General features: G+C 44.2%; 1 protein-coding gene across 4 annotated transcripts in view; it reads left to right on the top strand.

The window, feature by feature from the left end:
- The first annotated feature begins 3,255 nt into the window (after positions 1–3,255).
- The window catches only part of unm_sa1614 (un-named sa1614), a 61,915-nt gene continuing 49,738 nt past the window's right edge, over positions 3,256–15,432 (top strand). For 3 of the 4 annotated variants that reach the window (XM_035388655.1, XM_035388654.1, XM_035388656.1), the window contains exon 1: positions 3,257–3,588. In XM_035388655.1, coding sequence (XP_035244546.1) covers positions 3,463–3,588 — 126 coding nt within the window. In that variant the 5' untranslated portion in view covers positions 3,257–3,462. Of the gene's footprint in view, positions 3,589–15,432 lie in introns of all 4 variants that reach the window. The other variant, XM_035388653.1, reaches the window with a different exon arrangement.

Genomic DNA, 15,432 nt, shown 5'->3' on the forward strand with positions numbered 1-15,432 from the left:
ATCTGCACCATGGGTGATCTGTTTAGCCTGTGATTGTGGTTCAAGCTCCAGAGGGAATTTAAAGAAGATAAATTTAGTGAATGCCTTGTGTCAAATAGTGTAATTAATAAAAAGCCACGTTGTGCATTAAAAACTATATGACAAGAGCCCTGTGTTGCAGTTTAAACAGGGTGGTGTTGTGTGCAAATTTACTGTATGGTAATGGTTTTACCAAATGGGGACATTTCACTGTAAAATGTATGTGTTTGCCCGTGGTAAGACTGATACTGTATACTGAAGGATCCGGGGGTGGGGGTGGGGGGGTGTCAATATACAGCCTGAAAATGGAAACGTGAACAATATTGGGGATTTATGGCTATTATTATGAATATGCTCGCTGGATGGAAAGAGAACAAGAAAATGGTTAAATGTGGGTTTGTTTGCCTAGGTTATGATTGACAGGGATGAATAATCTGTAATCCCCTCTTCAGTAGGAGCATGGAATAGCAGAATGGCATTCGTATGATAAAAATAGGAATTAACTGTAATTAACATTAAATTCTCATTTAACTCATGCACAGTCCATTCTTTTCACTCTCTGTGATTTTAGGGTTTCTGCTGATGTCTAGAGCAGGGATTTTAAACTCAAATCCTACAGAGCTGCAGTGTCTGCAGGTTTTGTGGTTTCCTTGCCTTGCGAACAAGGTGTGTGGATTGTTTAGCCAATCAATAAATTGAATGAATTAGTGACGCTGAAACACTGAAAACTAGCACTGTGCGGAGCGGAGTGTTTGTAACAGGAAAAAAAAACGAGTGGTCATCGTAAGAGAACAATCATTTTCACAAGATCTTTGGGAGTTTCCTCACCGGGTTTTTTTCCACTGGCAATCCGCCAAATTACTGTCGTGACGGTTAGGCCTACATTTACACAAAATGACAAATAAATAAATTGCGTGAAGTGTAGGCCTATTCGAAAAGTACACTAACATGCAAGTTCAATTTCAATTTCAAGTTCACCGTGGCGGGTGGAGGACACGCGACAGTTACAGTAGTTGTGGACGCTTTTAACTCTGTTGGTTACCAGTTTGAAAAAGAACTGAATACGCAGCAGCCTATTCACTTCCCGAATAGAATGACAAACATTTTTTTAAAACAATCTAAACCATCAACGAATTTCCAAGAAGTCAACTCTGCATTTCTTTCTCTTTTTTTTCCTTCTTTTTACCGGACATCAATCATATTTGAAACATTAGGCTCAGCTATTGATCTATTGGAGTGTTTTCTCTAGCAGTAGCCTGTGTCCGTTTCAATTAAAAAGCTCAGCGCAGATCGGAGACGACGTGAAAAAGGTTCAGCGCTCACCTAACTCAATCGTAAACCATGGGAACTTTCAGCTGCACCGTCGCATGACAGAACCTGGGAAGCGGCAGGAACGCAGGCTGGAGCCCTCTGTGTGATTGAGTGCAACTTTAACGAGACCTGACAGCTGTGATGGGCGACTTCCAATCTTTATTAATGATGCCATTTCATTTCATCTTTCCTGTTCTGTTTTCGGCTGTGAAGTTTCACGGGGACTCGGAAAGTGTTATCCCTGGTCTGCCGCAACGTAGGCCTGTGTCAAATTAACTTGATTTTCTGTGCCGAGTTAATTTTGTTTAAGGACGCACACCCCGATCCACACAGTGTAGTGTCAGCTGGATGCAGAGTATAGCCGAACTGATGTAGCCTAAGCAATGTCGGCCTGTGTTCAGTGTGGCTCTGTGCTCAGGGACCTGACATCACTTATTCATTTGATCTGCCTCTCTTGGTAATATGCAAAACAGCTTATTAGCAGATAAGCCTACTGCCTCCAGGCATTGACAGGTCAGGTTGGCCTATCGATTTCACAATCTCATTTTTCTTTAAAGGTCATTGTTTTATTATTTATTCCAAGATGTGTGATTTTCTTGCATAATTTCCATTATATTTTTTAAAGGTCAATCCCCCCCCCCCCCCCCCCCCCCCCCACCCTCAAATCAGGCTTCTGAAAACAACAGGACAACAGGGTGCAACAGTTCACCAAACTCACAGTTCGGTTCACTTCACTGTGTTTTTGGCGAGGTACCAATGCCAATCTACAATATCTTTCATTTATTTGACAGATATGTCATTATTGGTTATAAAATGTAACCAAATCATTATCAAAAGCTTCAGAACACGTAAGTTTTCCACAGGTTTTCTTTCAAAAGGAAAAAAGTGACACTGTTATGTACAAATAGAAAATAACACCCATACTAAGCATGACACACCTTGCATGTCTTTTCACTATTTACTCATCCTATATATACAAACGGGTGGCAAATTAAAAGAACAACCAACAAGTCAAGCTCTTTTTAGTCCAATGTCTTAATTTTGTATTTCCCTTTGAAACCTGCTTAGCTGCCCCTAGTGTCTAAAAGAGTAATTGCACATTTACATCTATTTGAAAATCAACTCCATGCAATTTTACATGTATGCGCGTAGGACGCCTAATGTACTTCATTTTAGGGATGGAATACACTTATTTTTATGGTGTTACGATATACTTAACATTTATATATCATTTTAACTGAACTAAACTTATAAAATGAATGCTTTCGCATTAAATATTAATATGTATGATCAGTTTGCGAGAAACATTCCGGACAAAAGCATACATCAGCAAGGACAGGAAGTTAGTGTGCTGTCTGAGGACTATTTTTCAAGTAGGTTTTTGAATTCTGAACAGGCTTTAACATTGACAGGTTGCATTTAATACTGAGCTTTAAAAAACGTGAAATTGAAGATAAACCTGGCACTATTGATTGGGTTTATTTGTACGTTTAAAAATATTACTAAATGATATCAATATAATTAGGGGCTAAATCTTTTTAAATTAATAACAAATAAGTATTAAATAATATATTTAATATTTCCAAGTCTGTTTAAAGAAGGTTTTTGCTTACTCCCAACATAACGTCTCAAATTCCATTAAGAACTCAACTTGGCTGCCAGCAATATCGTGAAACTATTACGACATAGAGGTTCGTTGATAGTACGTATTTATTCATTTGAATTGCAATCACGCCCCATGATTACATTAATTTTCTTTGTGAAAACAAAACATGATATTTTTCGGGACCCACAAAACACGAATTGTACGGAATCGGTGGTTATGTTAATTAACTGACAGCTCGCCTAACTGGTTCACAGTTCATGCCAAGCTCTTATCACACACGAACTATCAATGCGCGCACTCGTACGTGCGCGTTACCACCCCGCGCGTGTCAGATACACGCTCTTGTTGAGACAGTTCCTCGTTTTCCGCTTCCCATTTAATTCAGAGAGATGGGTAGGTGATTGGAGTGAGCACACGTTCTGGTAGTTATTTTAAATGCCAGTATATTTTGTCATTTGGCAATTTTACTTATTTTCATATCACTGTAACTTTTAAACTGGAATATTAAATTCTAATTGATTTACAAAATGCCGGAGTTCATTTCGGTCGACGAGTTCATCGCCGAAACCTTGGAGGATTACAGCTCTCCAACAACCTCTTCTTTCACAACGAAAATGTCAAGTTGCAGAAATGCTGTGAATAACATCGAAGAGGTATGTTTCAGCTGCTACAGAGCCGTAGCCTGTTTCCACGAGTGCAACGGACCGAATAAACTCCCTATGTGCCAAAAGCACGCTATTGTGTTTTGGAGCTGGAGAAGCACCTTGCCATAATAGCGCTCGTTTAGGTCTGATTTATCAAGACGCTCCCTTCCAGATCAGGTAGGTACGTGTTGCGATATGATGATGTTCTTGAAAGGGAATGAAGAGAGCTTGCGATGTAGACTACAAGAGGGTCTCTTTGTGTCCGCGTCTCGTTGTTGTGATCTCGTACGGCTTAGAAACATGGTTTGATCTTTTACATGCCCATCCCCACATATAATCGACCACGCGTTGTCTTCGCAACAACACAGTCTCTCATCCCGTGGCGTTTATTTTTATGCATGTCCAGACAAGCTTCTTAATTAAGAGTTAACAGTCTTGTTTACCGCGCGTGTCTTGATCATTTTACGGGGCTAGTTTATGCACCGGGCGCGCATTACATTTTTAGAGGTTTAAGCGATATTTCAGAAAAAAATAACCTACAAGGAATTATTAATGTTAACCATGAATTAAAGTAGCATTTTATTCTCCTTAAAAAGTCAATTGTTGGATTCACAGTGTAATTAAAGCCATTCCCACTATTTTGTGGAGGGACCAGACTAATTGAACGGAGTATCATTTTTGCTGAACTCGTGTTGGCTGGTTGGTCCTGTAGTTTTTATTGCGCTCCTGACATATTAGAAGGAATATTCAGGTTATGGAAAACTGAAATAGTTTCTTTTTATTTTAAAGAATGACATTGGCTACTGTTGTACACTGATGTCAGGTCGTGGTAGGCTATCTTTCGTTATCACAGCCTTAGTTCCATAGCACAAGGTCTTTTGGCATTTCAGATAAAAGCAGTTAATTTTGTTGTTAAAGCTGTTAAGTTTGTTTTCTACAAAATAATCACTGTATTCTGACTATCATACAGTGGTTTATTCTCAATCACAAATAATCAAAAGTGGGTTTCTGTGTCCGATGTGCTTGCAGTCTTATAGTATACTGTGATGGCTGTGACGGCATTACCCAGAGCGCGTGACAGCCGTCGGCCTAAGCTATATTGTGGCGTTTTGGGAAAAACAGCAGCTGGTTGCCTTGCGTAATTTCGTGATGATTGTGAATCTTTTTGAACACAAAATCTGTAATAAAAGCGGCTGATTCACATTGTGTAGTAACTAAAATACAACCATTTTCTGTAACGCAGATTAACTGTTCAGTTAAGACCAACAAAACGGGTTAATTATGTTCTTTTAAAAAAACATTTAAAATCTAAGAAGAGAATAAAACTGTATGTATGAACCCTTCAGTTCTGGTCTGCTGCTCCATGATACAGGGAAGGGATCACCTTGCTCTGAAGTGTGTGTTTGGCTATTGTTTTGGCAGTCTATGGGATGCACCAGAGGTCAGAGCAGGAACAATGGCAGCTCAGAGTGCTGCTTCTGTGCAGCAGGATGTGCTCAGAGGGACTGGTAACCATGGCGATGACCCCATGCAGCTGAAAACTGAAAAAATTGGGATAGTGTTGTGTGCTGCGTGCCTGGCTGTGTGAACACCCCCTTGACAAGATGCAACCCAGTGAGTCTGGGGAGCCCCTCTGCCCCCGGGGGGGGGGGGGGGGGGTGGGAGTAGGGGGGGCGGGATGCGGCACGGGGGTAGCAGTGGTGATCTCCCATCTGCCCAACGAGAGTGCCTGTCACATTGGGAGATTAGATCAGATTAGTGCGGTGTGTCGAAGGCCCGCTAAGACGAGACAGGCAACGAGAAGCACGTTTTTGTCACTTTCTTTTAAAAATCTTTAAATTTGTTTTCTTATTTGTTCAAATGGAGATGGAAAGACGGTTGGTAAAGTTGTCCTATGAATTTCAGCATGTCCAAGAACAGCACTGGCATGTGACTCATGAAAAGATAGGCAGTCATGCCTGTACCCCACTGTCTGCTGGTCTCCTCTGGACAATTAGACATGAGTCCACTGCTTAATGAACCAGATATGATTAAAACTATGTGTGTGTGTTTGGGGGGGAGGGGGAGGGGGGGGGGGGAGGGGGGGGTGTACTGAGATGGGACCCTTGTCTAATGAGGGGGATGAGTGTGTAGGACAGAGGTGTAGTGAGAAATATCTCTTATTTGGGTGAGAGTGTAGGATAGGTGGAGAAAAGGTGTAGTTAGGAGTTAAATGAGTGAAGGTGAATTTGTGTGTGATGCTGCGATAGAGCACCAGGGCCACTATTACAGTGAGATAGTTAAAGGTTGATTAGCTGGCTATAAAACTGACCAGCCTCTGCACAGGCCATCTGTACACGTTTTCATGTTTACATGTTGTCTTTTTTATATAGTAATGCAATTGCCATGCAGTCTTTGCTTTGTTAGCCCTGTCACATTTTCATATTAAACATAACAAAAATCTACAGATGACAATGTTAATCCGCAAGGATGATAATCCGTGCTGCGTAATCACATGCTAACTGTGTCATGTAATAGAGCTGATACAGCAGGAGGCTTGGAAGCCATGTGTCACAAATGGGAAAACAACAGGGCAGTTGGCCAGTCAGGTTTTGGGGGGAGGTCATGTGACCAACACAATGCTGAGTGCAATGAGCCAGAGAGAGGCAAACTCTGACTTGCGTATCAGGCTGTGCTAAATCACACATTCCCAAACCTGGGGCACAGGTCACTCTAAGGCAGGGATCATCAACGCTGGCCCTCAAATCCAAATCCAGCCCTGGTTTTCTTTTCTCCCGGGTAATTAGTGCTACTGATTGGCCAGACTGTCTTCACACCTGACTCCCAGGCAGAGGGAGGGTGGAAAACCAGCAGGTCTCGTCTCTCAGCCACACGGACCGGCCCTGCCGACTGTCACGGCCCTCTGTGATCACAGGGTGACAGCTTGAGTCACCCTTTCACAGGTGTGAGTCATGTGACCGCGAGGGTTAAGCTGAGACGTGTTGACTACTTGTGACCATGAGAGTTCCAAAATATACGTGTAGTGCCTCGGTGCTTGCTGTTGCTGTGTTGGTTGAAGTGTGTGCTCCCAGAGAATATTTTAGTTCATCAGCTTTTCACAGTCAAAAGGCTGTCAGGATGTTAAGTTTAAAATATTTGGGAAACAATATTTCCCAAATATTCAAGGCTTAATTAAGTGCAGTAATCTCTTTTTCTGTAAGCAAACATCAGCATTGTGCGATTATATGGGTATAAACCTAAGCATTCACATGCTGCCAGCCCCAACGTGGATGTTTTGAATTAAATTACAGTGCAAATGTTAATCAAGCATATAGCCTAGCTGCGAGGCAAGCTTTCTGCAGGTCTTATCAAGAGGAAGCTCAGTCGACAGCAGCCCTTTGCATTGTTTACAGTTTGCATTGACATAATGTATTTCACGGGAGTAAATATTTACTCTTGTGCTACTCTCTCTTGAACTGGGGAATAATGTAATATTTAATTAGAAGTGCTGAGACCATTCATCTGAGGGATTTCATATGGACAATTCCAACATAATGAATACATTCCAGCTTTATGCCACGGGATACTATTCTGAATAATTAATGTAAACAATAAAATATATGAAGAAATGGGCCTATTTAGTGTCCTCTTAGACATATAGCCATCCAGTTGCTACTTTCATTTCTGAGCATTGGCTTGTATTTCATGTACAAGACAAGGTGCCCTATTTTTAATTGCTACTGTGCTGAAATATGCTGTAGCCTACAGTCTCGATGAATGTGCGATACCACAGAGCTATTCATGTCCAAATAGCCCTTCTGCTTCGTATTTACAGCTGTACTGTTTTCAGAGAGAGGAAGAAAATATGAACTGGTGGTTGAACCGATCAAGAAATAGAAAAGCGATGTTTATTTGTTAATCTACCTGCTTTTATGTTGTAACGGCCTATTCTGGGCCCGAATTTGCATCATACTCTACAAGATCAGCATCAGTGTTACAACCTCATCAGCAGTTTTTCATTATTAAGATAAGATTTTTCGCCTGAATGTTTTTGTCCTTGTCTGCTCTAACAGAGTGACGGACTGGCTGTAGTGACGGTTTCCATCTGGTTTGTGAAACGGTGATCTCCAATGTGTAGCTAAAGCTCGAGCTAACGCCGCGCACGCGGGTCTCCTACCTGCAGGGATAAATATAAAACCTGTGGAGGGGAAAGCCGCTGGTGCGGAAGAACTGCTGATATGTGCGTTGGGATGAGTGCTCCTGCAGGCTTGCGTTAGCGGGGGGGCCGTTCAGAACGCAAAGGACAAACTGTTAAACTGATGATCTCGGGGAAACGTTAGCGAGCCGAGAGAAAGATGCTCAAACGTTAATTAGACCGGTGCGGCGCGCGCTGATGTTTTGGTCATCGTGTTCGCCCAAACGCACTGCTGCCTCTGAGCCCTGTGTTATGTAATAAGGTTAGTGTGAGCCAGACTCCGTCATGCTAACATTGTTCATTTCCACTATTTATAGCACCACGTTGCTACACATGAACTCATGCTTTTTGTTTCATGGTGAATTAATTTGGACGGGCAGTGGGTACAAGTAGAGCAGACTAGCATATTTAGGCGTTGTGAGTGTTGATGCATGATATAGCTGATGTGTGATATCGGAAGAAAAAGTGGTTTAGGTGTCATACATTGAGCTGGTGTGTATCACTATATGGGGGGCTGGGGCTGGGGCTGGGGGCTGGGGTGACACTTCACAACTATAAGCCATAGGAAATATAATCTTGCACACTGAGGTTCTGTTCCACTCCCAAAACAATTATATAAAGCTTTGTGTTTTTTTTTTTAACAGGGCAGTAGTTTGCAACAGTGCGTTTTTTTTTCTGAACCAGAACAGAACACTCTGGTGGCCAAACACTATATTACATTAAAGTAGACATTATAACAGTCCATCCATCCATCCATCATCTCGACCTGCTTATCCTGGGCAGAAGAGGCGCGGGTGGTGCTGGAGCCTATCCCAGTGTGCATTGGGTGAGAGGCAGCAATTGGTCCATTAAAAAAATGAAGGGATATTGTGTATTTCATTGAAATATTTCAGTAAGTTCACTAGAATTGGTTGACATTGTCGATGCTCGCACATTACCGTATGAACATTTTAATTCTGTATCAGCACAGTCAGACACATTCACATTGGATCCAATCAGCAATCATGTGTATTACATCTTGGAAATGTTAGCCAATATCGTGCCGCTAAGTGGTGGATTGTCAACAAGGAAGTAGACATACAGACGTTTAGTTTCCCAGCCAGTATATTGGGCAATATGATACCTGCTCCATATAGATGACAAATGCATGTAGTGTAAAATGTCATCATCATGTCCTTTATTGTCTGAAGGACTGCAATCTCTTAAATAAGATGGCCTAAGCTATATGCGGACTAACTCAGTAATGACCAAATCAGCAATGGGTCAAAAAATGGTGTGTTACCTATACTATTTTTATTCAAAAAGCATGACATGACCCATGTAGATAGATTTCAAATAAAACTGTTATTAATATCTACAATATTTTTTGTCTTTATTTGTGTGTCCCTTTCCTCATGTAAAAAAAAAATAATGTGCCTTAACCACTTTGACTTTAGCCAGTACACTAGCAATAACTTATAACTTAAATATTGACATTATATGTCTCCTGTCATTCAAGCACAGTAGCAACAAAGTAGAACCTGACAGCCCCACTTGCTTAAGCACTCCGATAACAGCGCATGGCTTGAGTGCCTGTGGGTGTGGTAGTGGGTACTATGGAGTGTAATATACATGTGGTTTTCAATGCAAATGTCCAGTCTTAACTGTTTCTCAGAAGAGAAAACAGAAGTGTGTGCAGTGTGTTTGGCAACAGGAGCCTCTCCAGACCAGACAGTCTGTCTGCTGAGAAAGCAGTGATCATATTTGAGTTAGCAGCTGCTGCCCACGGCCATGTTTTGAAAAATATATATTTTTTCAAATTATACAAAAAAAGTATTTACTTTTATTTCATGGTTAGTTAGATTGCTCTAGTTGTTTTACCCACAGTTGTTCTGTGAAACACCTTGGATGCATCATATGTATAAAAAAAAAAGATGCTGTACAAATAGTTCTAATTATAATATGTCAGCTACTGTTTGATTTCACTGAGAGTACTGCTGTCAGTCTGCCAGCAATACAAAAATTGGGCAAGCTCACAAAAGGAAAGAAAAGCCAGTTCTGGAAGAGTAGCCAGACAGAAGGATTGTGTTGAATGAGAAAGGCTGGTTTCCTGCGGCTTACACTGTGAAATGTGAATAACCAAAGTGGTTTAAAGCTCTTTACTTGCCATTGAACTCAAGAGCTAGTACGTAATATAGGGTACCTGTCCCAAAAGCACGGAAATCCGTCACTGTACTGCAAGTGAGTGCAATTCAATTTCAATTCAATTCTATTTGTATGGTGCTTTTTACAGAGAACTGTCACAAAGACACTTTGCAGAGTAGCAAATTTGCAGGTTTGAGTACAAAAGTCCAGGACAGTATATGAGCATCCTTCCTTTACAGAGTAGCCATACAAATCGATCTGTATTCATAAGCATGACTAGTGCCAGTGGCCGAAACTACTGTGGAATACCTGGCCTCAGCACACCACCAGTTGTATATACTGTGTTGGGGTGTAGGTCCGCAATAGAACTGAAGAGATGAAATGTCCACAGGCCTGGAGTCTTTCACTGTCTTCCATACACATTGCTGGATTGCTGTTGAGTAGTATTTGTGTATGTGCATAAATGTTCAAATGCAACAATTGGTTTGTACGGCTAATGTTTGATGTTATTAAGTACCATGAATGTCAGTTTAAATGAAAAATCTACCCAGTTTCGTTATACGCGCATGTTGTCGAGTATGGTTATTGTTTTAGGATAAATTGGAGCATCTGAACTGGCAAGAAGTGCAGTATTCTCCAGGAACGTGTCATTTCCTGCCTGTGGGAATCTGCAAACAGAAGCCGGTCGTTGGCAGCGTTCCGCGATTGCATTAGCATGGACCGTGCTCAGCAGCTCTTAACCTTTCTGTGTTGATCATTCCCCTCCCCCGACTGCCATTAACGCTCGCCTGTTTTAAAAATGAATAATAACGGATAATAGTTTGTCGATTATGAGGTATAAGTAATAGCTGTGTTTGTCTGAATATTAAACGTTCCCCTGTTGGAGCTCATCATCGTGCTGTAGCCCCGAGCCCAGGGCATTCAGGATCCCTTTGTTCTCCATTCAGTTCTCTGCTTTATTGTTCAAAGCAGAGCATCGTAATCTTTGCGCCGACCAGGGGCCCCTATAATGTCTCGACCATTTTAAAGAAGCTCACTTTAATCAGCTTTTCGCTCTTTCTGTGTGTGTGTGTGTGTGTGTGTGGCATCACTTTAAACAGTCCGGTCAGGGGCAGACGATGTGTATGCTGCATAAATTGCTTTTCAAAAGCTTTCCTTGCGGGAGAATTTCCCTTCCCAATGGCTGATGGTAATTATTGATCATTAAGCTCATAAAATAAAGGAAGTAAAGAAAGTTAATATGCACTACCTGCAAGACATCATGGAAAAAATATATGCTGAGAACTGAGCTTTGTTATACAGTGCTTTGGTCTGTTCCTCTCTTTATTCATTCCAGTACTGCCCTGACCCTACAGGTGAGCCGCTCCACGGTTATGTGGTTGTTTTGCTGTGCTTATCCTGCATGTGATAATCAGGAGGGAAGGATGTGTGTTTGTGCCCCGCCCCCCCCCGTGCTCTCAGGCTCGGGGGAGTTTGCGTTCGGCTCGCCTCCTCTGGCTCCTCCGGGTGCTCGTTATCTGCGCTCGTTCGCGCGCGGCGTGCCTGTGCGCACGGCTTCGACCGGAGAGCGCCACCGCCCGAGCGAACAGCGCTGAGGCTGACGCACGGACAGGGCCCCGCCCAGGTAGAGGCCTGCAGAGGGTTTCATTGGGCAGGGACAGGGCCCCGCCCAGCTAGAGGCCTGCAGAGGGTTTCATTGGGCAGGGGCAGGGCCCCGCCCAGGTAGAGGCCTGCAGAGGGTTTCATTGGGCAGGGGCAGGGCCCCGCCCAGGTAGAGGCCTGCAGAGGGTTTCATTGGGCAGGGGCAGGGCCCCGCCCAGGTGGAGGCCTGCAGAGGGTTTCATTGGGCAGGGGCAGGGCCCCGCCCAGGTAGAGGCCTGCAGAGGGTTTCATTGGGCAGGGGCAGGGCCCCGCCCAGGTAGAGGCCTGCAGAGGGTTTCATTGGGCAGGGGCAGGGCCCCGCCCAGGTAGAGGCCTGCAGAGGGTTTCATTGGGCAGGGACAGGGCCTCGCCCAGGTAGAGGCCTGCAGAGGGTTTCATTGGGCAGGGGCAGGGCCCCGCCCAGGTAGAGGCCTGCAGAGGGTTTCATTGGGCAGGGGCAGGGCCCCGCCCAGGTAGAGGCCTGCAGAGGGTTTCATTGGGCAGGGGCAGGGCCCCGCCCAGGTAGAGGCCTGCAGAGGGTTTCATTGGGCAGGGGCAGGGCCCCGCCCAGGTAGAGGCCTGCAGAGGGTTTCATTGGGCAGGAACAGGGCCCCGCCCAGGTAGAGGCCTGCAGAGGGTTTCATTGGGCAGGAACAGGGCCCCGCCCAGGTAGAGGCCTGCAGAGGGTTTCATTGGGCAGGGGCAGGGCCCCGCCCAGGTAGAGGCCTGCAGAGGGTTTCATTGGGCAGGGGCAGGGCCCCGCCCAGGTAGAGGCCTGCAGAGGGTTTCATTGGGCAGGGGCAGGGCCCCGCCCAGGTAGAGGCCTGCAGAGGGTTTCATTGGGCAGGAACAGGGCCCCGCCCAGGTAGAGGCCTGCAGAGGGTTTCATTGGGCAGGGGCAGGGCCCCGCCCAGGTAGAGGCCTGCAGAGGGTTTCATTGGGCAGGGGCAGGGCCCCGCCCAGGTAGAGGCCTGCAGAGGGTTTCATTGGGCAGGGGCAGGTGTACTTGTGAGATAAAGACCTGCAGGGTGCTTTACTACACAGGTGTGCTCAGGTGATGTACATCTACAGCGCACTTGTAGAGATTGTACTTGTACATACAGAGATGTATTCTTGTGATATTGACCTTCAGGGTGCTTTACAGCACAGGTGTACTCCGGTGATATAGACCTGCAAATCTTACCCCACACAAGCACTCAGGCAGGGCTCTGCAAAGCACTTCACTACTCAGGTGCTCTCAGGTGATAGAAAGCTGACTGTGCACTTTACCGCACACGTTCTCTGTCCGTCCGCACATTCGTTCCCTTTTGTTGCCGGGGCCGACCAGAACATTCCCTGCACGCACGTTGTTTTTTTGGCCCTGTAATCCAGTCCATAGCTGCTTAAATCAGCTCTAATCCCTTTTGTACCTTGTTTGCTCCATTGACGGACTGCTGAGGCAGGATCAAATCACAAAAACACGATTTTAACCAATAGGTTCTCTGCGGCTCCATTTCACAGTGATTGCGAAATCGTGATCCAAATACATTTTAAGATGTATATGTATTTGTTTAGTGTGCGACACTGTTATATGTGTCAAGGCAGTGTATGCAATGAGACCGCACTGGTGTTGGGAAAGAGGTAAATGTTGAAAAAGGGGATGTTCGGTAATAACGATTCAAGTGCAGTTTGTCAGCTGCATGGCTGTGTGGGCATTTTTCACTGGGAGTCTGATGAATCGCATTTGGACGCATTATAACTGGAGGTTTATTTGGTATTTTTCAGCCTTGTTAGATCACTGACACCAGCACTGGGACTCCCTCCCCTCTCATTAAGTTGCCGTGACTCGCATATACACCTGCCTGTCGTGACAGAAAATACGCATGATGTACTTTTTTTCAAAAAGCCGTTTTCCGTACAGCCCAAAGACATATGTGGGGATGGGAACGCGCATCCCCAGTCAGCTGCGGATCGGGGGTGGCTGTTCTTCCCCCCTCTGCTCCGCTCCGCTCCTTCCATGGGAAAGTTTGCTCGGATCATGGGAGAACCGCCCACTCCCGTTCTTCCGGTTTCAGCCACTGGCAGCGTCCCCCTGGGCTGAGGCTAGGCTGGGTTTGTACATATTTGCGCACCTCTCTCTGCACGACAAGATCATTTTGAACCATTAAGAATATCACTCAGCACATTTTGTGTCAAGGTGCACCACAGTGAAAGAAGGTGGAGTTGCTTACAGATCCATCCATAGGGTGGGGGGGGAGCTTTCAGGGGCCCTGTCACTGTATAGAGGCCAAAAGAGAGTTTCAAACCTCCATCCACCTCTCAAACCCCCCCCCCCCCCCCCCCCCCCCACTCCTTAATGCTTCGGGCCCCTGAGATGATTGCCATGGAAATATGGGGGGAAATTATTTTGCATGGTTGCCTATACACAGGAAACATTTTGGATACGTCAGGCATGTTCCTCTGAAATGGTTTGATAAACTAGAAATGGACCTGTTAAAATAGGAACAATAGACATGCTCCTTTGTTCTAAAAAGAATAAAATACTTGCACAATACTCTCCTTCCTCTTTTGTTTGTTTCATAGCATCCGTAGTAAGTTTTTGCTTATGTTCTTCCTCAAACCGTGTGTTCTTCCTCCACTTTCATACTTGGAATCTACCTTAAAAATAAATAAACATTTCTGTTAAGTATCCTAGCCAATGTTCAAGATGGGCTGTACTGCTGCAAATAACTGCACAATGCAGCACATAACTGCACATTATGAAATACATGTGCCCCCATTTCAAATGTACTGTAAATATTTATGATGTAAGCAAACTGACAAAAGTAATCTGATGCTGCATGTAGTTTGACAAAGCAGCAGTGCATAATAGCCGTTTGCCACCAGGTGCATCTAATGCATACGGTGTTAGCGGTATTAGCTTGAAGCCTAAGTGAAGGATATGAATTTAGGAATGAGGCCGGGGCGACCGTCAAACCTCAGTGGGTACAGTAGCGCTCCGCCCGAGGCTCGCTTTGTCCACCCCCTGCACTGCAGCAGTTATAAAACAGGGATTTGAAGACTAAAAATGTGCCCTAAATTTAGGTCACTGTACCGTACCAGAGCGAATATGAACACAGGCGTCAGTGCTCCTGTGAGTCCAGCATCGGAGCTCTTAAGTCACTGACATCATAACGCGAGTGCTGAAATCACAACACCACAGTGCTGAAATGGCCGTCTACTGAAATTACTACCCAAGAGCTTTGATTGTAGCACACTGAAATAGCCACACAAGAGCTTTGGTCATAATCTCAACATACCAAAAGGTGCCAGAAATGGAGACCGGGGAACAATGGGCCTCCCCACTACCTCTGACCCCCTGTTGTACTGAGGGGCACCAATTTGGCTACCCAACAATTTTCCTGAATTTCTGTTTGAATATTTAATTAAAGCTGAACTAGAAACTTGGTTATCCTCATGTTTTAGGCCTAGTTATCGTGTGGCTTCCATAGCTAGCAGTAACCAGTGAAAATGTAATGTTAAACATTGTAGATATATGAAATTTATATAAATGATAATATATGAAATTTTTATCTTTGGTTTAATAAGATTGGGTTAGTTAATAAATTGTGAAGTATCTTCCATTGCTTTTGCCTGTGGAGTTTGGCAAGAAAAAGCCCGGCAACTGTTGACTTGTTAGTCAGCGTAGCTATGATTTATCTATGAGCTATGAGTTAATTCCACCCTCGCTCGCTATCAGGATTGATCCTAGATGAATACTCGTTATCATATCCAACTAGTACGAATGCAAGGCTGCCTTCTGGATGGTGAATAATAGGCTAAATCACAAGTGGATAAACAAATCAAATATCCAGATTACAACAAGTACACAGATGAAGTGAACAGAGGAGGAGCAGACCACAAATGCTTCATTTAAATGAATAAATAGGGCAGGA

Source organism: Anguilla anguilla, chromosome 13, assembly GCF_013347855.1.
Source record: "Anguilla anguilla isolate fAngAng1 chromosome 13, fAngAng1.pri, whole genome shotgun sequence".
Lineage (NCBI taxonomy): Eukaryota > Metazoa > Chordata > Actinopteri > Anguilliformes > Anguillidae > Anguilla > Anguilla anguilla.